Below are 23458 nucleotides of genomic sequence, written 5' to 3'. Positions count from 1 at the left end.
ATTTTATATGTATAATGCATCCCAGAGGATAGTGTAGGTGTTTCAGATATGAATGCTGGGTATTCATATCTAACTATCTGCTTTTACTTTTCATTGTTGTGAAACTATTCTATATAAAAAAAGATGTGTGTTTTATGATGCCATCAATCTCATATTGCCCCCTAACGACCACAGAGTTTGTTTAATGATAGACCAATGGCATCAGTTTGAATAGTTTGCAAAAGTGTAATCGCTATATAATCAGATAACTTCAAAGACATTTCATCTGAAAAATAAGATGTTCTTTGGACAATAGCTGAGAACTTCCTTAGAATTTTTGAACATTCTTAGGAAATTTCTTCACTTTTTTCTTGAGAAGATTTTTGTGCATCCAGGATAGAGGAATGTAAATGTGCACATGCCTACCCACACATATTTTTGGTGTTGTATACCTAAAAATTATGCAATTTTAGCTAGGGGCAGGAAACCCTGTTATTTAAAATGGGACACTGTGTATGAGCACTTCTCTCTTGCTTATAATACCACTTATCAAGAGTCCCGCTGGAGTTCAGGAGTGATAAAGCATTTGTACGAAGATCTCAACACAAATATACGTGATCTATGATTCGTTTCCAGATCTGTATAGACATAAAATAAAGGAAATGGAGACCCAGCAGAGACCCTCTCCTGCTTTAGCTCTGCCCACTCGCTTTGGTTCACATGCTTGTCTGGCTGCCCGTTCCCCCACAGGCTCTATGTAAACACTCCAGAATCTGCTTTAAAACAGCCCAGAGGAGCAGAACGACCAAATCGGCCACAGATGTTTATACTGCCGCCCCAGCTGCTCCCCTGAACAGGACGTTGCCATGGCCAGAGCAACTTAACTCATCGCTAAATGTGGCAGTAAATATTTTCTGTTTAGGGAACATGAGAAAAGCCACACTAATTTCTTCTGAAACTTTGTTCCAAGTCTTGAAGGAAGTTCAAGGCACTGGGAAGAGAGTGAAAGGTCAGTTGGACTGTGTTGCGTGCACAGCTTCCTGTCAGTTCTGCTTTCCCATGAGCCTCATGGTCCATAAAAGACCTCGTATCTTATCTTCCATAGCTTCATTAACTTAATGAAAACAATTACAGATCACGAGTCAGCCCAGATGGTTCTTATAAAGGCAGTGCCCTTATTTTTACAGTGCATATATTTTGGCGGATTTTGATGCAATAAGACAGCAGAGGTTGAACTTTTTAATTGGGGGAAACATTATTATGGATTATGGACACATATTTTGGCCAGAGGCAACAATTTTAAGATAACGCTTTAATGATGGATTTGTTTTTATTACCAACATGCAACTTTTCACCAGACTGGAGGACTGAAGTAATGTGTATTACTTTTGGATTATTGTGATGTTTTTATCAGCTGAGTCTCATTCTGACGGCACCCATTCACTGCAGAGGATCCATTGGTGAGCAAGTGATTTTATGCAAAATTTCTTCTTTGATGGCCTGAGTAAATTTGCTGCAAATTTTCATTTTTGGAAGAACTATTCCTTTAAAAGAACCACTGAGAGGAACATTTTAATAATACAAATGTTTTTTCCCATTTTCTCATACAAAGAACATTTTGTGCAATAGGAATGTTCCATGCGTTAAAAGTTGTCATACATGCTTATAAAGAAACTTTATTTTAAGAGTGTAGGAAAAATAATCTTCCCAACAGAAATTTGTGTTTATTTTGCACTGAGATTTGTAGACCCTAAGACATAGGTGAAAACTGCATCACTCAGTGTACCTCAAAGAGAATTGTGGGTACTCTGGGAGCAAAATAATAACCTCTACAACACAATTACCTGCTCCATGAGAGGCTTTCAAGATCAGTAATCATCCCATCAAAAACAGATTCCCTTTGTGCTCGCTGAATAAATCCCAGGCTCCTCAGCCTGATGGAAGCCTTCCAGAGTATGAAGGCCCATAAACGAAAAATATGGGACAAAATTGGAATTGAGAGGCCTGATGCACAAGAGGCTTACAGGCGTGTAATGAAGTTGAAGTGCCAGAGATGATGATAAGATCAAAATTATTCACCACAGGACATCACGAGACCTTTACTGTGATCTGTAAGCTCTGGCTTTAGCTGTCTGAGATTTAAAAAATGATGGGTTTTGTAGTTGTGGGAGTTCAAGTCATTTTTTGTGAATGCTATGATCAGGATTCAAATAATTCACTGAATTCTTGCATTTACATCATTGGATACGGTTGTTCATGTTTTGGATTGACAACAGATTGGGTGGCATTCCTTAGAAATAAAAAAAATTATAAAACGATAGATATAAAAAATAATTGTAAAAATACATAATGCAATTGTTCCAAATTGCATGCGAATAATGCAATTGTTTCCTCAAACGCTGAAAGAAATCTCTTATGCTTCCCAATGGTGCATTTATTTGATCAAAATTACAGTAAAGCCATTAAATGTCATTGCAATTTAGAATAAGTGCTTTCTATGTTTAATATAAATTTTAACATGTAATTCATTGCTGTGATGCCAAGCTGAATTTACAGCATCATTACTCCAGTCTTCAGTGTCATATGATCGATCAGAAATCATTATAATATGCAGATTTAGTTCTCATGAAACATTTCATATTGCTGTGCTGCTTTTGTGTAAATTATGATGCTTTTTTCAGGATTCTTGGAAGATTACTGATTATCCTGAAATACTCAAACCTTTAGCACCCCCTGCTGCCTGTACAGACTAACACCTTACTTTTAACATTACATTTTGTGCAAGATTCACAAAAATGTTTCATCGCAGCCAAAGCATTTCTAATTCTGCTTGTTGCTATTTATCTACATTACATGATACAAATGTTATCAGAAGGCTGAAGATGAAGTGACGTTTTTGTCTGGCTTATACAATATTTTGGATATATTACAAGGCACCTTTTGTCAGTTCCAAGAATCATGATAGAGATTACAAAAGGGGATGCATATATTAATAAAAAGCTATAGTTTATTGTTCCGAATTATATTCATCTGTACAGAAACAAGTAAAAAAAAAAAAAAAAGGATTCCAAAAAAACAAATTTCTACCAAAATTCATTCATAAAGGAAAAGACAGATCAGACAAATATAAATACAGAAACTGGACATAAATTCTGACCTAAAGATGCTTCATATGTCAGAAACGCCGGCCTGTTGAAATATGTTTGTGAGCAAAGTCAAAAACTCTTTTCTATCTCATGAGACACAAGTTCATTTCAGTGTAATATGAGGTGCTCACCACCCAGTGGCACGATGCAGTCTGTACAAGGAAGAGCCAAAAAACGCACATAGATAAACATACAGATCAGCTCAGAGTGGCCACTGAGATTTCCACAAACATGTCTAGCACTAAACTTCATTTTCAGTCTCTACTGGAAATTTCCAAAAGCAAGTGGCATGAAGTGTTTATCACCAGCTCCCTGTGGATGCAGATGGCCCTGAAACTGGTCAGACTCGCACAAGAAAATGTTCTTAGCAATAGACCACTTCCCTTATTAAAGCTGCTGTAAATAGTTGCTTCCCTTATTGCATTTTTGGCTGGCATCATGGGTAAAATGTCTCTTGCAGGCCTCAAAAGGGAAATGTTTTATTCCAAGAAACAGTCCAGAGTGGTCAAACTGGAGGTGGGCTTGCTTGTAACAGGCCTGGAGACCTTCTTCCTCTTGGACTTCATGGCGAGGGGTCGAATCTCAGATAAAGGAGACTGGTGGACAAAGTTAAGGAAACATTACGGAAAAAAAGCTACTTCAAATAATTATGTATACATAATGGTAGCAATATCAGTTTTTTCATTGGACAAGGATACAGGTTGGATAAATTTGGCTCTTCCTCCAAGTCCATCATAGCCAGATCTTACCTGGAATAAAAAAAGATGGCAAACTGGACAAACTGTTCAAATGTTTTTTTTTGTTGTTGTTGTTAGATTACTAAAAGTTAGATTTTTTGTTATTGAAAGAAATTAATACTTCTATTCAGCAAAAATTGCATTAAGTTAATAAAAAGTGACAGTAAAGACATTTATTTATAACCACAATTATATTGCAACCTTTGTGAGCATATTCAGAAACATCAGAAAATCTTATACTTTTGAATGGTATTAAATGTGTGCATGAAAACCAAGAAGAGTTTTGACAATTAGTTGCAAAAAAAACATATAAAAGTCTCACAGTGCCAAATTTGCATGGGTCCAGCATGCTCCCAAATGCGTTCTTTCTGAAGAGCAGCGAGTTCCTTAACATGGGCCCCATCATGACATCATCTTCTTTAACACGAGCGTTCTGAGAGCAAAAACACACACACATGCACACATTACACCCTCCATCTAACCCAATGTCAGATTCTTCAACACCAAGACACATACACTACGTCCGAGCGCATTTTCCGTGTTTTTGAACGAGGACCTGTGGAAGAATAAAAACAAATGGATATCAGCAAAAACCATATGAGCAGTGTGTGTGACTAAACTGTATCGTTTGGATTAAAAAACTCACGCTGAAGAGTCCAGACGCATCTTCTTAGATGGAACCTGAACAGGTTTCTTCTCCACCTGTTCAGGCGTGTTAATGTCAAAGGTCAGGTTGAGGTCAATTTCCTGAGAGTCTGTCATCGGACCATGACCAGGAGGCTTCAGCTCCAGAGGAGCAGGGCTGGAAACACAAAAATCAACATCTCTTTCAGCAGATTTATCGAATAGCCAAACGTGTTGCTCAAAATATAAACTGATTTCTGACCTTTCGAAGACCAGTCTGCTGATGGCTTCATTAGTGCGAGTTGGAGTACTTAACGTCCGCTGAAGTATTTCCACCTTCTTCTTCAAGCTCTGTAGAACACGAGACGTCAGATCAAGAGTTCAGAAACACAGCAGAGAATCAGAGTCAGTTTGCAATAATTGCACCCTGATTTGAATGGTCTCTTGTAAATGTATTTTGATGTTTATGGAAGTTCTCGGTTCATCTTTCCCTTCAATTTTATTTGTGTACAAATGTCATTTTTAACCTTAAGGCAAGACACGACAGGTGAAGTGTGTGAAATTGATATCACCACACTTCCCAAGTTAATTACTCAACATACATTAAATTTGTATGTTTAAATATTCAAATTAGGCTTTAATTAACTAATTAAAACTTTGCATACATGTCCAGAAAACACTGACAATTCTTGTTTCATTTAGTTAGCATACTAAAGATGCAAAATCCTTTTTCAGTCACTCCATAATTCAGAAAATACTGTCAACTATCAGAAAAAAATAGGAATAATATATTTTATAATCCAGGTGAATGTTATATGAACAAAACCCTCTGTAAAAGCCTTCAGAATATAGATAGGATTAATGGCCTTTAAAGATATGCATTGCAACTGAAACCAACAAAAGCAAACAGATCAAGCGTAATAAAGTAGATAAAACAGAATTTCTAACAGTGATCTCTTTGTCTGCGTTGGACAGGTCGTTCTGAAGTGCCTTCATGTCCTCCTTTGTCCTCTTTGTCTCTGTGGTAGCCTTTTGCAACTGCAGTAATAACAATAATTTATAAACAACAAAATTATTTAAAAAAATGACGACATTTTTGACAGATAGTCTCAGAGACAAGAAATGAACCTTGCTGTTAGAAGAGATCAGTTCCCTTTTTAGCTTCTCACACATCTCATTTGATGACTTGAGGCTTCCTTTCAGATTGTCATATTCCCTGAGAAGAAATAAAAGAGGTTTGTTCAAGCTTTAATATTTTCTCTATGGATATAACTCTCAAATATAGCATATGAGGAAGCACAACTGGTGTACCGACATTGTAAAAGGTTTGAGGAAGTGAAAGTACTGAGGTTTTAAGTTTTAAACTATATGGCTACACTGGGTATCCAGCAGTGAGAGTGTGTGCATTTTCAGGAAAGTAAAACTTACTTTTTAAGTGAGATGCAGTATATGGACAGCTGTTCAACAGCAGACTGACCAACACCCATATCAGTGATCATGGCCTCCACCTCTGACCTTTGACCTTGTAGGACCATGTCTAAACTAAAGGACAGAAACATACACAAGAGAGCACATGAACAAGCAAGAAAGCCCACTAAATATGTTTTAACCTTATAACTAATCAAAAAGTAAATTTATTGAATTTTATCGTTCGCATGGGGAGATGGACACACATTTTTCAGCTTTCAGGCCTTCTTCGGTGTGTTTGTCATATCTCCTGATGTGATCGATAAAAATAATAAATACACTTTTTTAGTTTTGAGTGTGAATCACTATTGAGTCAATTACTGATATTGGAAGATGACAAATTTCAATAAACACTCTCATATACACTTAAAATCCTGTCTGACAAATTAATTACTACCTCTCATAGGTTTTCATTTTGACTCGGAGTCGCTTGGCTTCCTCTTTGGCTGCCTGCCCTTCATTTTTTTGACTCTCCAAGAAATTCATCTGTTTCTGAGAATATCATGCACAACAAAATCAACACCTGCATTAAAATACAATGCAGAAGGCATGCTGGACTAACAAACACAACAGATAAATGTACCCGGAGGACAGAACACAACATCTCTTTGTCTCCGACTTCCTTGCGGAGTCTATCCAGGTCTTTCTTCTGCCTCTCAATTGTGTCTTTTAGAGTGTCCACTGACTTCAGCTTGTCCCTCCATTCTTTCTCTGGAATGCATAACACATGTAAACACATAATGTGAATGGATGGATGTTTTTAGGATCAATCAAGAACTTGAGGAAATGATTTCAGTCTTACCTTTTTCAGACAACGCTGCTTTCATGCGATCAAGCTCATTCTGAAATTGGAACAATAAAGCCAGGCAATTCTGTCAGTTTACCGTGTTTAAAAACTCTGGGCACTGAATAAATTCAACAGCATGCTTTATCACCTGTAAACTTTCAGGATCCACTGGCGTCCCATCATCCTCTGGTGCAACATCGAAGAACAGTTTGTTAATAATGTGCCGCGTACTGACCTAAAACAGAAAGAGTGAAGCTTCATTTCAGTGCATACCTTCAATTAATTTTATTAATCAGAAGAATTAGTCAGTTCACAGGTTAAGCCAATGGTTTACCTGTTTCCTGCATTGCGGACAGGTTTTGCTCGGGGCCGATTGAAACCACTGGAGAAGACTTTGTTGAAAGTAAAGGAAACATAGAAAGTCATTGAAAAACATTTATTGTTTAACATTCAAACATTGACATTTCATTATCAGGCCTTTTTTAAACAACTAAAATAACAATAGTTTTATAGACATTGCATAAAAAGTGCAATATCTACCCTTTGTTAATAAACATGCATAACATTGGTATAATATTATAATAATGCATATAATATCATAAACAAACAAGCAGTAGGGTAAAATGAGACACTTACCAGGCATAATGAAAAGTGTGACCACAGTGAATTGCAGCCACATCTTTGGAATTATCAAAAAAATCTGAGCAGATGGTGCAGTATGCTCGAATGGGCATTGCTGATCTAAAATATCAAACACAATGTCAAAATCTCTATCATGTGTTTTGTTCATTACTGATCTGTTGTGATACTCTGTGCTACATGTTTATTACTTAATGTGCTATATTTACTCACCCAGATAACGTTGAGACGATAGAGAGGTCTTATTCACACGTATTTGTTCAATTAAACTCCATAATTATGTTTATATGGCTTATTTTTGGTTTAGTTTAGAGCTCGTGAAAACAGTGAAGCGGCGCGCTTAATTCAAACGTAATGACTCCTCCTTTTTGAACGCGTCATCAACATACGACTCCCTGCTGCCTGAGAAATTTTACGTAAAACGTATCGGTATAAATGTTAAGCGAGATTTTATAAAATCTAAGTGTTTAATTTAATTTGACATAAAAGCGTGGACAGTAGCGCTGTAGCAATATTTACAAAACAAACAAAACAAACTACAGGTTCTTAAATTAAAAACTACATTTCCCATAGTGCAACGCTTCCGTGATGACCTCTGTGACAGCCCGAGTTGATTTTGGACCCCAGAGAAGTCAACAGACACTGATTTGGATAAAAGCTGTGTAAGGTACAGTAACGATAAATTGTGTTATTATGAGTCTAAACTATGTGAACAACATCTGTTAGACTTGATTCAGTTCAAGCTGGGGCAGAGTAAGATGTCTTTTAGTGACATTCAACAGTTTTTAAAGGTTTAGCTCCGTGGCTAGTGCGTTAGCCGGTCAGTGGATTTATACACAGATGTGAAAATCCATAAAGCTTCCATATGCGTTCAATTACAAGAATATCTCAAGATTGGCTTTAATATACACTAAAGTTTTAATCAGATAAGTGTTTTAATACAATTTGCATTGAATTTTAAGTTTGATTTTTGCTTGCATAATCATCATCATCATTATAAATATAAATACTCTAAATTCTTGCGATGTGTTTGTTAATATTTTGTAAATAATTGTTAATAACACAGCAGTGTAGGGAAATATTATAATTTTTTTTTAATGATTAAGGCAGTGATATTTGGCCCGCTTTATGGGAACATTTTTATTCTAACAGCATTTTAATCACATAAATTGCATAAAACTGTATCTAAATCCATTAGAGTAGAATATTATGAAATGCATCAAAAGAAGAATTAACTCGTGAGTCTTGTTCCTCTTTTAATGCGTCTTTCTGTAATTTCACTTCCAGACGCTGATGGAAACTTATGCATTGCACTGTCAGACCTTCAGAGCTATTGGGATCATGCAGTGAATCGCTCCTGGCACTGACTGGTGGATCAGGACACTGCATCCTCTCTTCTGCTGGATCTATCTTGTGTCCGATGCCAGGATGGCGGCAGACGTCCACAATAAAGGTGCACTCTGGGAGGTTAAAAATGGCAACTTGGTGCCACCAGATCGACTCCGGCAGGACCGATCGGAGAGTCCGACCCCAGGGCTGGTGGAGGGGACAGAGCCAGGCTAGTTTCACAAATTTTTACCTAACTCTGTAATGATTAGATGCAAATATGTTCTGCTTTTTTCCGGGATTGTAATCTTTATTTTCCTTGAAAACATTTTTTGCTGCCAAAGTTTTTATGATGCTTAAACAAAGTTATTAAACAGACCCATATGGTTCTTAAGCCTAGCAGGGTTGTCTCTATAAACAAGCCACACCTTATTTCTCAGTCATGCGTGATATCCTGTTGCATTTCCTGTTTTGAGTGAAATAACTCGTATGTTTGTATGTGATGGATGACTAGAATCTCAGAATTAGTTTAGCCGCGTAAATGATTCTTTAGAGAAGTTAAAGTTTGTCACAACAGGCAGTTTCATAATGATATGAAAGTTTCAACTGAATCTCCTGGAGGATTTCCCAGAAGCCCTTGGGAGGATGTGAGGGCTGTTTCCTGAAACTGGAAAGTTAAAGAGTGTACCTGTATTGTATTTAGGTGTATATTTGTTTTTGTGGGAATTTTTGATCCTAAATAAGCTATTTTTGACCCATTTACTGTCCATTTTACTGTAAACTTTATGCTTTCTTAAACAAAACAGTTTTAAAACAGCAAAAAGAGATGCACATGAAATTGCTGAAATTTAACTCTTTATAACAGTTATCTCAAATGCACAGAAAATACTTTAATCAACTTATCAATTAGTTATAAGGCTATTGTTAATTATTATTTTTTTAATTCACACAAGGTGTGGTAACACTCATGTAACTGATAATTACATGAATGATACCTCAAGTCATGTAGTTTGTTGAGCAGAGGCTATTACTTTTCTAAGCAATGTATCACGTCTTATCAGGCGCTGTACAGGAGGACGCCATGTTCGTTCACGCTAAGTCGTTTGAGGACCTGACTGCTGACGGTGAGCCTGACCCCATTGACAAAGCTGCAGAGGTGGGTGCCTCGAATTTAGGGAATGCTCAAGAAGACAGTCTGGAAGGAGGTGAGGAGGGAGGTTTAGTGGTTGAACATGTGGAAGAAGATAAAGAGAAGGTTCGGAACAGCAACAAGGCAAAAGAGGAGGATGTGACAAGTGAAACATGGCGGAGTCACAGGAAGCATATGTTTGTCTTGAGTGAGGCAGGGAAGCCCATCTATACACGCTATGGAACAGAGGAAGCGCTCTCTAGCATCATGGGAGTCATGATGTTACTCATGTCATTCGTAGAGGATAAGAAGAACATCATACGCTCCATCCATGCAGGTAAGGCGTATCTAGAAAGATAGCTGATCTTGATATACGCATATATATACACTACCTTTTAAAAGTCTGTGGTCAGTACAATATGTTTTTAAATAAATACTTTTATTCAGCAAGGATGCATGAAATTGATCAGTGTCAGTAAGATATTTATAATGTTGCAAAAGAATAAATGCTGTTCTTTGGAATTTTTTGAAGCAGCGCTACTGTCAATAACATTAATAATTAGAAATGCTTCTTGAGCAGCCAATCAGCATATTAGAATGATTTCTGAAGGATCATAAATTAACATAAATTACATTTTAAAATATATAGACAATATCTTATTTTTAATGTAATAATATTATTAATATTATATTTGAAATAACATTTCACAATATTACTATTTTACTGTATTTTTGATAGATGCAGTCTTAGTAGTGTGTGCATTTTTTGATTATTTATTAATAATATTGATTCCTATTGTTTATTAATAATAATTATTAATATAATTTTATTTTGTAATAAAAAAGCTGACTTGTGTCATGCTTTTTGGCTTTAAATGCAACGAGACAACAAAACAAGCGATAAATCTCTGAATGAATGAATGAATCCATTTGATTCTACAAAAGTAGGACAACAGTATAAACATTTTTGTGTGTAAACACATCTTTCAGACGGTTACAGGGTGGTGTTCCTGCGGAAAAGCCCTCTCATCCTGGTGGGAGTCTCTCGTACTACCTGCTCCGACCGAGAATTGACACGAGAGCTTCAGTACGTCTACTACCAGATCGTTAGCCTGCTCACCCTCACACAGCTAAACCATGTCTTCCAGCACCGGCAGAGCTACGACCTGCGCCGCCTGCTGGCCGGCTCAGAGCACCTCACTGACAACCTCCTGCGGCTCCTCGACCGAGATCCAGGCCTGCTGCTGAGCGCCGTCATGTGCCTGCCTCTGGCCAGCTCGGCCCGTGACGTGGTCTCCTCCAGCTTGCAGGCTGCTAAAGCCAAGAACCTGGTGTTCTCCATCCTGCTAGCAGGAAACAGGCTGGTGACGCTGGTGCGCAAAAAAGACCAGTTTCTGCACCACATGGACCTGCACTTGCTCTTCAACTTGGTCGGCTCTTCGTCTTCCTTCCGCGAAGGTGAAGGATGGACGCCCATATGTCTGCCCAAGTTTAACCCAGCTGGATTTTTCCACGCGCATATTTCTTATCTGAAACCGGCCTCGGATCTGTGTCTTATCCTGGTGTCCACAGATCGTGAGGATTTCTTTAACCTCGCAGACTGTAAGAAGCGGTTCCTAGAGCGCTTGCGCAGACGCAGTGCATATCAATCCCTGCAGGAAGCACTGAGTACACCAAGTTATCCTGTCTCACAGGTTGGCATACCCGAGCTGAGACACTTTGTGTACAAGTCTAAAAGCTCTGGGCTCTATACAAGGTAAGACAAGTTTAGTGATGAAAATAATGACTTTTAGATAGATAGACATACATTGAAACTTCATGTTTTTATGTAACTTCCTGTTTTTTCCTGTCAGTCCTGACTTTCCAGCAACGTACCAGGCAGAAGAGGAGCATGAGAGGCTGATGGGATTGTACCAACACCTACACAGCTGCCTGCATCACCCCACACGTCCCCTGTGCTACATTTACCACTGCACAGAGACCGAGAACCTTTATGCCTTGGTGAGGCTGCCGTAAAGTGCACTACAGTAGCAATATTAGATTCCATTCAGAGATTTTGTTGTGTGTATGCATGTTCGAGGAAGTATCCCGCTAATATCACATTTGCATATGATAGATTTACAGCATTATGATTTCTGTGTTGTCTTGATTAACAGTTTTGTGCTATATATTCATGCCCTACCATTGAACTAAAGCTTTGGGTTAGGGAAGGTCAAAAGAAAAGTTTTTATTTGAAATAGAATTTGTTTATAACAGAGTTAATGTCTTTACTGTCACTTTTGATCAATGTAATGCATTCACCTCTGTAGGTAACAAGTGGTTTCGAGCTCTACCTCTGTTTTAGTCCTCTGGGAACAAAGGGACTGGCTGTGTCTGCCGTCAACAAGCTCCTGAAGTGGATCAGGAAGGAAGAGGATCGTCTGTTCATACTCCGTCCGTTAACATACTGAGCCAGTTCAGGCAGTTCTGTACACCAGAAACACTAGTGAACATCTGACCCCAGACCGCTGAAAGAGTAGCATCTGTGACCGATTAAGGATGTAAACGGATGCTGTCAGATATTAAGGGCTTGATTGCTATTTTGAGGGCTACTCACTCTGGTGAAGTACAGTCGGTGTAATTGGGAAGGTTTGAAACCATTCCTATGAGCAGTTGTCAAAGTATAAAATGATATTGCAAGATAATTGCTTTTAAACGTGGCTCTGTAACTCGCAGCAGATTAGCACTAACGATCTAATAAATGCTCACAATGTTTTTGCACTGCTGGAAACTAAATATCTAGGCCTGTGCTTTTTACTAGACCAGTCACTGTTTCAACTTAACATCTGTGGTTTTAAATGAGCCAACAATGAATAACAAATATTATTGATTGCTTAAATAGATTATTGAGCAGTGGCCTTCACATTTCCTTGTTTCCATAATACTATTCATATCATAGTTTGAATTTTATGTTTTCAGCCTGCTGACATGCAAATACTGTATGTGTGGTTTGGTGGGACTAAAAGTATTTCCTTGCTAACAAAACTGACTTTATATAACAGGCTATTCATTTTAGAGATGTGACTGAGTAGGTGCAAACGGTGCAAAATACCCGAAGCATGGCTTGATTTGAAGAGGAATCCAGAAATTAATTGATCTGTATAAAGTGTGTCGTTGTGTCAAATGTTTCGATGACTGACCATGTGTTGCTACTGAGGGCCTCCCCAAATCCCTAAAGGACCAATCAGAGATGCATTCTCTTGTATGTTTCATAGATGTACTTTATTGTTAATGTGTTACTAATGCTTTAATTTGAATGAATAGGATATGTGACACTTTGTGACTTCTTTGTGACTGGGGGAAGTCGTGGCCTAATGGTTAGAGAGTCGGACTCGTAATCGAAAGGTTGCGGGTTCGAGTCCCCGGCCGGCAGGAATTGTAGGTGGGGGGAGTGAATGTACAGCGCTCTCTCCACCCTCAATACCACGACTGAGGTGCCCTTGAGCAAGGCACCAAACCCCCAACTGCTCCCCGGGCGCTGCAGCATGGCTGCCCACTGCTCCGGGTGTGTGTTCACGGTGTGTGTGTGTGTGTGCGTGTGTGTGTGCATTTGTTCACTACTCACTGCTGTGTGTGTGCACTTGGATGGGTTAAACGCAGAGCACCAATTTCGAGTATGGGTCACCATACTTGACAATACGTCACGACTTTACTTTTTACTTTTTTACTTCTAATGTGCTCATTTATGGTCTTGTTATTGTCTTATGGGAAATCATAGGATAGATGACGTAGCGGAAACTAGGTGGAAATTTGCACATCTCATGTTTCAAATATATTGGTGGTGGTGGAGGCGCTCATGTTTATGTTTATTTTCGGTCTAAAGCTATTTTGACACTGGGCATCATGTTAAAAACTATCAAAAGAAATTAAACCCTTATGAAGACATATATCAATGTAATTTATTCCTGTCAATTTTCAGCCTCATTACACCAGTCGTCAGTGTCACATGATGCTTCAGAAATAATTCTAATATATAATCTAATATATATTTTGTAATACGAATTTATACATACCATTTTTGTTTTCTCATTCACAGTTGTTCTTAATATTTTTGTGGAAACCTTGATTTTTTGAATAATAATAAATATAATGTTAAAAAGAACAGCATTTATTTTAAATGGCAACATTATTATATATATTTACTCTCACTTTTGGTCAATTTCATTCATCCTTGCTCAAAACAAAAATAGGTAATTTAATAAAAAATAAAAATCTTAATGACCCCAAACTTTGAAACATTTGTTCAGGCGTGTGTCTAAAGAGAAATGCAAACTGATGATTAGATAAAGACGTTTGGTGTAGTTATACTGTTTGACAATAAACACATGATTATAAAAGGAAAACCGACAAAAATCAGTGTCATTGACAATCGCAGAAATAATAGATGCTGAAAATATGCTGATGTTTAAATAATGTTATGATTGCAGTTAATATTAATGCAATAGTTCACCCCAATAAATAAACATTTGACCTGTCGTGTTTGCCTTTGTGTTTCACAGATCACAGATCAGTCATATAGGTTTGGAGCATCATGAGTGTGAGTAAATGATAACCGCTGAACAAAGGGCCTCCTCTGCTGTCAAGAACTCATTTTACACTGAATAATCATTCTAAAAAGGAAAGAATACTAATGGGATCCCAATGAGAACAAATATTTTATTAGACAAATTCAAGCACGCTTGTTGATGTCCATAAAAGGGTAAAGGAAATAAGTATTTTCCACTGCATTCCTTGTACAACTGACAGTCTGTTTTTAAAAAGAGGAAAATTTGTTTTGAAAATATCAACCTACATAAATATGCAAAAAATATAGTTTACCAGCCCCTATCATTTTTCACAGCCGACTGAATAGGGGATTTTGCCACTGGTTACAGAAGTCAGAGATGCTTGCAGAGTTTCCCATTTTGTTCTGGTCATTGATTTAATTGATTAATTATTTTATTTTTTTTGTCCACATACTGTATAGGATTATATTTGCGTTCAACTGTATAGAGAACTGTACACAGTTCCCATATGTACACCGAGCAGTGTTGATTTAACACCAGGAAATTTACTGTGTATATAAAATGTATGCAAATAAATTAAAATGAAATACATTTGGGGAAAAAATGATTTAAATAGGGAAAAACTAAAGCAGCAAACACACAAAAGCAAAGCACAGTAAACTTTTAGTAGCGAATTCACTGAATTTACCGGGCTTTTCATTGAATCACTTGATACAATTCATAAAAGCATTTAAAAAGATCCAGTCCTCAATTCCAAATCACTGACTTACTTGGGAGAAAGATTTTCGTTCCTTCCCTGGGTTCTATGATAACAAAATCTCAGCAGGAAAATTAAAAAAAAATATTTCCTAATTTATTTGGAGAAAAAAAACAAACAACAACAATAAAACAAAAGCAAAACACTGTGGACTTTGGTATAATAAGGTAAAATAAATAGGAAATAGTTAATGTCAAGAAGGTAAAATTACATGAATCAGTATTTTGAATCAATAATCACAGGTCAGTGTTACTGAATCATTGTCTCAATGTTGAATATATTTTCACCACATATTCTCAAGAGAATGAACAGCCATTCTCAGTAACAATACTTACAGTACACAAAGTTGGATTGTTCTTATGAGGTAATACGTTGCTAAAGACTTACATTCCTTCAGCAGATTTACATTAATTACTGTATAATTTATATTTCAGTATTACTTTAGGATTAATGCATCAAAACCTACTCTGAGTTTGACGTAATCATGTTGGGTTATGTAAAGAATGCTTCATGCTGCATATATCAAACCACACCTCCGTTATCAGGTATATAATGATCTGGCACTGTTCATCTAACAGCCTTCAGCTGGATCATGGCACTCAGAATCATCTCTGTGGTTCTTTTCACTGTCTTTTTCTCCAAAGGTATGGCATGCAGGATTAATTTCAATCGCTCCATTGCTTTTATATGCATATCATTTAACTTGCTGATAAATGCACTTTTATTGGATGATTAATGTGAGGCTTTTGGCAGTTAATAAGTTTGTCACTTTGAATTTTGTTTAACAAAAAAAAAAGATTTTACAAGGCTTTATATGCACAATATGAATGTCTTTCACTATCTTCTCATTGACTTTCAGGTCTGACACTGATGTGTTACAACTGTATCACACCAGTTCCATATGGAACGTGCATGGAACGTGCAAACTGTACTTCTCAGAATGGACAGTGCAGCTCCATCACCACCATCAACAGTAACTAACATTGGTTAGATACTGACTCGCTCTGCTTGTAAATCTGAATTGTTTTTTAAAATGATTGTTTGTGGCACTGGTAATAGCATTAAGAATTGCACTGCCTCGTGTGCTAACTGGAGCGTAAATGTTGGATGGATGAGCTATACCTCCCAATGCTGTGCTTCAGATCTCTGCACCAATACTGCAGGTACTACAAACATGTGAGAGCAAAGAACTATGCTACACTAACAAACATTAATAAAAAAAAAAGACCAGTTTTATTTTAAATTGACAGTCTTAACATACCACTGTACTGTGAACATTTTTGTTACCATGATTTTAATTGATGTGCACATGAATTAAAGGGTTTGTTCTCCCCAAAATTAAAATTCAGACATTGTTTTGCAATACTTCTTTTGCAGAATATACTAATTGATTATTTTTATTTCTCCCTCTCTCTATACAGCTAATGGAGGTTTCAAGCTTTAAAAAGGACACCAAAAGCCCCATAAAATGTACCCATAAAACTTTTATGTCATTATTCACTGATAACTTTCCTCTCTGGTGAGACAGAGATTTGAAGCTGAGCACCAGGTCATTCTGACAGCTTTTTCAATGAGAAAAAAAAAAAACCTGCTCAATGAATGAGCCATATGTCGATTTGTAAAGAATAACTGTTTACATGATTAGTCTGTTCCTCATGAAAAGCTGTTGTATAGATTCAGAAGATTAATAATGCACAATATAGACCACTTGTATGATACTTGTGGTCTTTTGTGTCCTTTTTGAAGCTTGAAAGCTTTAGTATTGTCCGATAATGTGTCAGATGATGACAATTGCTAAAGTTTTTTTGAGGTATGCCTCAAGTCTGTGCTTTTCTTTACCTGTCCAGACTCATCTAATGGAATAAAGTGTTACACCTGCAATGACACAAACTGTTCGACCCATAAAACACTGGATTGTACAGGTGTTGAGGACAAGTGCATCACTGCAACAGGTATATCATAGATAACTGCTTCTTAAAATCTAAAGTAATGAAATGTTATACATCATTTTTGTTTCCTAATGTAAATAAATGACAGTTTTTTTCTGCTTAACTTTCTACCAAATCTCATGTCTTCTCTTTTCTCGCAGCTGCATCAACCAGTGTCACTTTAAAAGGATGTGCAAGCAAACACTTCTGTGACAGTCATAATGTACACCAACAGGGATTGCTGTTTAATGCTTTATGTTGTGATGGAAACCTGTGTAACAGTGCCCAGAGTCTGACACAGGGAGCTGTGCTGCTGCTGCTACCAATACTTCCCATCCTTTTGTCCATCTGAGATCTGTTTTAGGGGGGTTTGTTATGGTTTTATTAGTATGTGTATGCTCTTTTTTTAATGTAAATGTAAAGCAGTTTCAAGCAACGCCTTTTATGATTAATTGAGGTTCATTCATTTGTTTCAAAAGACTTCCTGTCTGTAATACAATATGCTTTTGTATTTCTAATCATAAATACAAATGAAATGACTTTATTAGAAGTCTTATTAAACACTAACATTTCTGTTACCAAAATCACCTGCAATGTTTTTATGTGCAAAAAAAGAAAGCATGAAGAGTAACATTGAATAATAATTTTATATTGACAAATGTTAAATTACAGCACACTTTCACTGTCACATGAGCCTACTGTATATACTTTAGGTGTACCATGTATATTTGAAAAGTAGTATTATTAATAGATTTATTCTACAAATGGATTGCATTTCAAAAGCTCTCTTGCTCTGTCCACAAAATTCAAGATTTATTTGTCACATACACAATTATACAGGGTATAACCAGCAGTGAAACCTACATTTCACTGCTTTAGTATTGTGCATTATTAATCTTCTAAATCACATTAGTTGTGTGATTTAATTAGCCTACAACCTCTGCACATGGCCGCATTAATGCACGGGTTTACATGGGCTTAAGCCCAGGGCCCCGGGCTGGGGGAAAATGAACTGCATTTTCTAAGACGTTGACAGTCCCTTTAAAATGACGCTTTATCGTTTTGCTTTGAATGCGTTTGCGTGAATGCAGTTCCTGCGCGTTCACACCAGACACTAGTGATTCACATGTTAAGTCAACGCAAAGACGCGAATAGACATCCTGCGGCCTCAATGTCTTAAATGTCTGTAAATATAGCTATGTGCCTATTTTGTGTTCTTCTGTTCCACATTTAGTGGAAATTAATTTTGTTATTGATTTTTTTATTTTAATTGGTAACTTATTCTTCTTATTCTATTGTTTTAATTAGAAAGTTTGGAAAATATTATAAATATACAGTTTTTGAATTTGACATAAAATTATATACTTTTAATAAAGTTGGAAAAGATGCTCCAGTAAATCACTCTAAGGAGACAAATATTACCTTGGAATGGGATTTGTGTCATTGATCAGAAGGTGCTTCTGATTTTTTTTTTGACTGTGCTCCTAAATATTTAAAAATAAAAATATTAAATAGCCTTTTTGTGTGTGTGTTTTTTAAATTTTTTTTATCTTACACAGCCCCAGCATTGGATGATGAATCACGCACCTCTGACATCTTAAATGAGTGCATTGAGGAAAGCTTGGCGAGTAACGCAGCAAGTGAACAAGTTCTAACTTCACCCTCAAATCAACAAATTACACAAACACAGATCCAGGTTGCTGGGGCTGCATTAAAGAAGAAGCAAGGGAATACTGGATTGAGAAAGGACCTTTAATATGCCAGAACAGAAATACAGATTTTTATGTGTCAGAAAAACAGTACAAACACCAGAAACACCAGTTTTTCCAAAGGCCTCTTCTCATGCAAGCTTGCAAATGGTGAATTTGTGTCACGTGAATGGAAGCTTTAAAGGGATGTGCATTTTGTTTTGAGTGCCTCTTGTTTTCTAAGAGGAAAGATTCCCCATTTTCCTCCTGCGGCTTTAATGACTGGAAGCATGCGCAACAGCGTGTGGTTGAGCATGAGAGTTCTGAGTCACATCACAGGTATGTTTGGGCATGTCGAACTGCACAGAAAGAACAGATTGACAATGAACTACAAGAACAGTTTCAGACAGAATGCCACTACTGGGTTAGTGTTCTCCAAAGGGTTGTGGCTGTTGTGAAGTAGCTGAGCATGGACTCACATTTCGAGGGGAGACGCATGTTTTTGGTCAGCAAAACAATGGCAATTATTTAGGATTGCTCAAATTGATTAGTCAATTTGATCCATTTCTCAGTGATCACATTGCTTGCTTAGGAAATGCCGGTAGAGCACCGTCATACTTGTCAACCACTACTTGTGATGAATTTGTGAAATTAATGGGAGAAAAGGTTTACTCAGAAATAATTAACAGAATCAAACTGGTATTCTAATCAAAAAGTATTTTGCTGTAAGTGTTGACTCAACTCCATATAAAGTACATACTGATCAACTGACTGTCATTATGCGTTACATCTCACCTGAGGGTGTGGTTCAAGAGTGGTTTGTAACCTTTTTGCCAATAACAAGTCACACTGGCGAATCCATTTTTAATTCAGTCATTGACGTTTTGAATGAAATGGGCATTGACATACAAAACTGTCGAGGTCAGTGCTAGACAATGGCAGCAACATGGCTGGCTTGTATAAAGGAGTCCAGGCTCGCATACGGGAGATCATCAACCCATTGGCAGAATGGGTTCTGTGTGCTGCTCATTCTTTAAACTTGGTCAGAGTAAATACAGTAGACTGTTGCCTAGAGACAAATGGGTTTTTTGCTTTTATTCAGAATCTTTTCAACTTTTTCTCAAAGTCTACATGGCCTTGGCAAATTCTAACTGCTGGACTACAGTGCAATGACAGTGGGAGAATAGACACACTTAAATCTTTATGACGTTTTATTAACAAAGTTCGGGAGGAGCATGTCAGATACTTAGCCTAATTAACACAATCAATAGTTAATCAACGCACGGATATAAATACAGCTGACATACCTCTATTCATTTGACGGTTAATCAGCATTCGGTTTGCACCTTTTACCATTACACCACAGACTCAACTCGTCCCGTCCAAACAACGAGACCTATACTGAGGATTTTTCGGATCCTCCAGCTAAACTGCCGGCCCCATGATCGGTCTTTCTCCGCCAGACACGGCCGCCGAGCTCCAGGCTTCGCCGCGGCCACTGCTCTCTGCTTGTCGCCGGGGATTAACCTGGGGCCCCAGTTCTCACCGCAGCAGCAAAAAAAAAAAAAAAAAAGGCTCATCATAAATAAACAATTATTTGACAAGTGCAGCTTACCAAAGTGTCTAATGTAACCAGCCAATGTGCCGCTTGGCTGGCTAGCTGTCTCAACACCTTTCTTTGCGTGGTTAAAAGAAAAACGCATGCCTTTTATCACTTACCACTATTTCAAAGTTGCCCCCCACAAAAAAAATAAGAAAAAAAGGCCAGTACATTCGTTGCTAGTTGCTTGAAAAACAAGTTGCTAGGTTAGTCCGAGAAGTGCCTAATCTAGCAGCAAAATGGCTAAGTCGGCAACACTGCAGGCTACCTGGACATTCCAGCATGTCCCGCTAATAGTCACAAACCATTTTCCCGTGGCCTACAGCAGCAGAAGCAAGCACGAGGCTGCCTCCGCTTGCAACACAGGCCCACACTTTTCAGTCTTTTTTATTCAGCTACTAATAACCCAAACCTTACCTTTCCATCCGGAGGTCAGCGAGGCCCAGCCGTCTGACGCCATGGGTCTCGTCCCCCCCGCAGAACGCTGTCCTAAACCTCTCAGCCAAACCTCACATCTTTTTCCCCCGCCTGGCGAGGCTTACCCGTTCGATGCAGTGAGTCTTGATCACCCATCGGATGCTGCTCCACTCAAGGCAACTCGGGCCCCCCTGGTCAGGTCCACAATTACTCTGCTCCTCCTCCATCAGCCGGTAGGGCTCACTCGTTCCAACGCAGTAAGCACATTGTTGAGCATTGGTTCGAGCCCTCCCGACCGGGCGCCCAACCACGCAGTCCACCATCGGCCGGTTGGGCCTACCCATTATATGCCATGCCACTCCCACGGAGCACACAAGCTTTCGGCCTGCCATACAGGCGACTTCTCAAAACCAGCTCCCGCCAGATCTCAGTGCGTATTTGGGGGGTTCTTAGTCTGGCGGCTGTCCAACACAATTGCTTTTTGGGGGGTACTCTGGGTTCGGGCCATTCCTGAGCCCGGAGCCCTTCCCCAGGACAGCACGCCAACTACGCATTACTATACTCGCCAAATACGCATTACCTTACTCGTGCTAAATATATGTAAGTGTGAACTCATGAAATGAAAGACAAGATGGTCAGCACATTCCCAGGCAGTACATGCATTGAATATAAACTATGAACGCATTCATGGCACTCTTAAAACAATCGCAGAAGATGAAAACCAAAATATGACTATACGCAGCGAGGCAGAAACTCTCCATAACCAAGTGGACAATCTTGAGGTGGCTTTCCTTACTACTATGTGGGATGCTATTCTAAGGCGGTTTCAACATGTCAGTGAGTACCTGCAAAAAGTGGAAATGGACCTCTCACAAGCACATGAGCTCATTTCATCACTCAGAGACTTCATCTCTGGCCTTCGTGATAAGTTTGACATGTTTGAGGACAGAGCAAAGAAAATGTCACAAAGTGTCACACAAAACAAGGCAGACACACCGAGAACCAGGCGGCGCAAGAAACAAGCAGACGAGTTGTCGGGACCAGGTTGTGACATTGCAATGTCAGGTAGACATAAATTTGTTGTCAATGTTTTTAATGTCATCATTGATAAACTTATTGCAGAGGTAAGCAAGAGATGTGAGGCCTACAAAGAACTGGACAACACATTTGGATTTTTGAACAACATCACTGAACTCTCGCCACAATAAATTCGTTCATCTGCCACATCGCTTCAAAAGAAATATATTTGTGACTTACAAGAAGATTTAGTTGATGAATTCGAACATTTTAGGGAATACATCAGGAATACAGATCAATTAGGGAATACATCAGGAATACAGAATCAGCAATTCAGTGTTTACAGCTAATCCGAAAAAGGAACATTCACACCGTATTCCCAAATGTGGACATTGTCCTGAGGCTTTTAAAAAAAAAACTATACCAGTAACAAATGCAACTGGAGAACGTTCTTATTCAAAGTTGTCATTGGTAAAAAAAAAAACAGACTGAGATCGATAATGGCACAAGAAAGACTTACTCATCTGACACGCATGTCAATCGAAAGTGACATACTAAGGGAGTTTTCTGATGTCATAAGGGATTTTTCATCCTGAAAAAGCCAAAGGAAACCTTTGTAATGTACTCCCTATGATCTGATTAATTTATAGCAGGGGTGGCGAACTCCAGTACTGGAGAGCTGCAGCCCTGCAGAGTTCAGCTCCAACCCTAATTAAAACTCACCTGCATGTAGCTTTCTAGTAACCCTTCAGACCTTGATTAGCTTGTTCAGGTATGTTTGGCTCTCCAGGAGCGACGTTCGCCACCTCTGATTTATAGCATTAAAAGGAACATGTTCAGACAGTAAGATTTTTTTGTATATTGTTTATATGAAATTATAAATGAAAGAGTGAAATTTTATATATGAAAGTTTAGATCCTTCATTGCATTTAATTCTGAAAAACAAAGGGCCAATTTGTTTGCCAGAAGGAGTCGCTGTAGAATGGAGTTATAAATAGCCTGTGCAAAATATGTAGGACTATGTGCATAGTTCATGCAGTGATATTTGTGTAGATCGTACATGAATCTTGATTACTTATTGGTTTCGATATTTTGTTATGGCATTTATTTCAGCAAAATAAAAGGCTGATAACTTGCACTTTGTGATTATTAAGATTGTGTGACTGTAGGCTGTAATTCTGGTGGATGAAGGGCCCCACAAGGGGCCCCTTACAGTGTTAATGAGGCTCTGCCTCTGCATGTTTGTCTACTGTAGCCTACATGTTAAATATAAAAGTAGATGCATTTAAATACAACCACAAACATTAATCCACATTATACCATATGTTTTCTCAAGCTCTGTAGCTCTACAGGCCTACACTTCCATAGGATAATGCAGAATTGATTTGTGCACATAAGGGTTGTCTAATTCTTGTCAAACAGCTGTTTATTATCTTATTGACAATGTGACCTAGTGTACACAAAAACAACTTAAACTTACATTTAACTGTGGATTTAGGATTTAAGACCAAATTTGGTATTGGGTAAGTAGCCACTAAACTCGTTTACAATAGTGTTAATAAAGTTCGAAATTGCTCTGACAAACCAACAAGAAATCGGTCATTTTGTTTTTAATAAATCAGTTTGTAATAAGAACATTGTGTAGCCTATCTGTGTATTTTTTATGACTTTAT

At 38.0% G+C, this 23458-nt stretch overlaps 2 protein-coding genes across 4 annotated transcripts; one reads left to right on the top strand and one right to left on the bottom strand.

Annotated features, from left to right (window-relative positions):
• The first annotated feature begins 1040 nt into the window (after positions 1–1040).
• On the top strand, positions 1041–14348 carry LOC306854951 (protein SAND-like). 2 transcript variants are annotated; one of them, XM_079393268.1, is made up of 6 exons: positions 1041–1439; positions 8667–8937; positions 9767–10171; positions 10825–11590; positions 11688–11835; positions 12144–14348. In XM_079393268.1, the coding sequence occupies exons 2-6, from the start codon at positions 8808–8810 to the stop codon at positions 12282–12284; spliced, it is 1590 nt and encodes a 529-aa protein (XP_079249394.1). In that variant the 5' UTR covers positions 1041–1439; positions 8667–8807; the 3' UTR covers positions 12285–14348. The 2 variants fall into 2 exon arrangements, with proteins under 2 accessions (XP_079249394.1, XP_079249393.1); XM_079393267.1 differs by lacking the exon at positions 1041–1439 and adding an exon at positions 7967–8046.
• Positions 2970–7761, bottom strand: traip (TRAF-interacting protein). 2 transcript variants are annotated; one of them, XM_079393270.1, is made up of 16 exons: positions 7593–7744; positions 7377–7481; positions 7075–7132; positions 6889–6975; positions 6756–6795; positions 6537–6664; positions 6351–6445; positions 5915–6028; positions 5615–5702; positions 5435–5524; positions 4749–4837; positions 4509–4664; positions 4379–4418; positions 4185–4295; positions 3824–3874; positions 2970–3721 (listed from the first exon to the last, which is right to left on the bottom strand). In XM_079393270.1, exons 2-16 carry the CDS (start codon positions 7472–7474, stop codon positions 3605–3607), a joined length of 1362 nt encoding a protein of 453 aa, XP_079249396.1. In that variant the 5' UTR covers positions 7475–7481; positions 7593–7744; the 3' UTR covers positions 2970–3604. The 2 variants fall into 2 exon arrangements, with proteins under 2 accessions (XP_079249396.1, XP_079249395.1); XM_079393269.1 differs by lacking the exons at positions 2970–3721; positions 3824–3874 and having other exon boundaries at positions 3939–4295; positions 7593–7761.
• Positions 14349–23458: the final 9110 nt, after the last annotated feature.

This window comes from Barbus barbus (assembly GCF_936440315.1).
Source record: "Barbus barbus genome assembly, chromosome: 35".
NCBI classification, from domain to species: domain Eukaryota; kingdom Metazoa; phylum Chordata; class Actinopteri; order Cypriniformes; family Cyprinidae; genus Barbus; species Barbus barbus.
The sequence above is the reverse complement of the archived record's forward strand: the minus strand, read 5'-3'. Positions and strand labels throughout refer to the sequence as shown.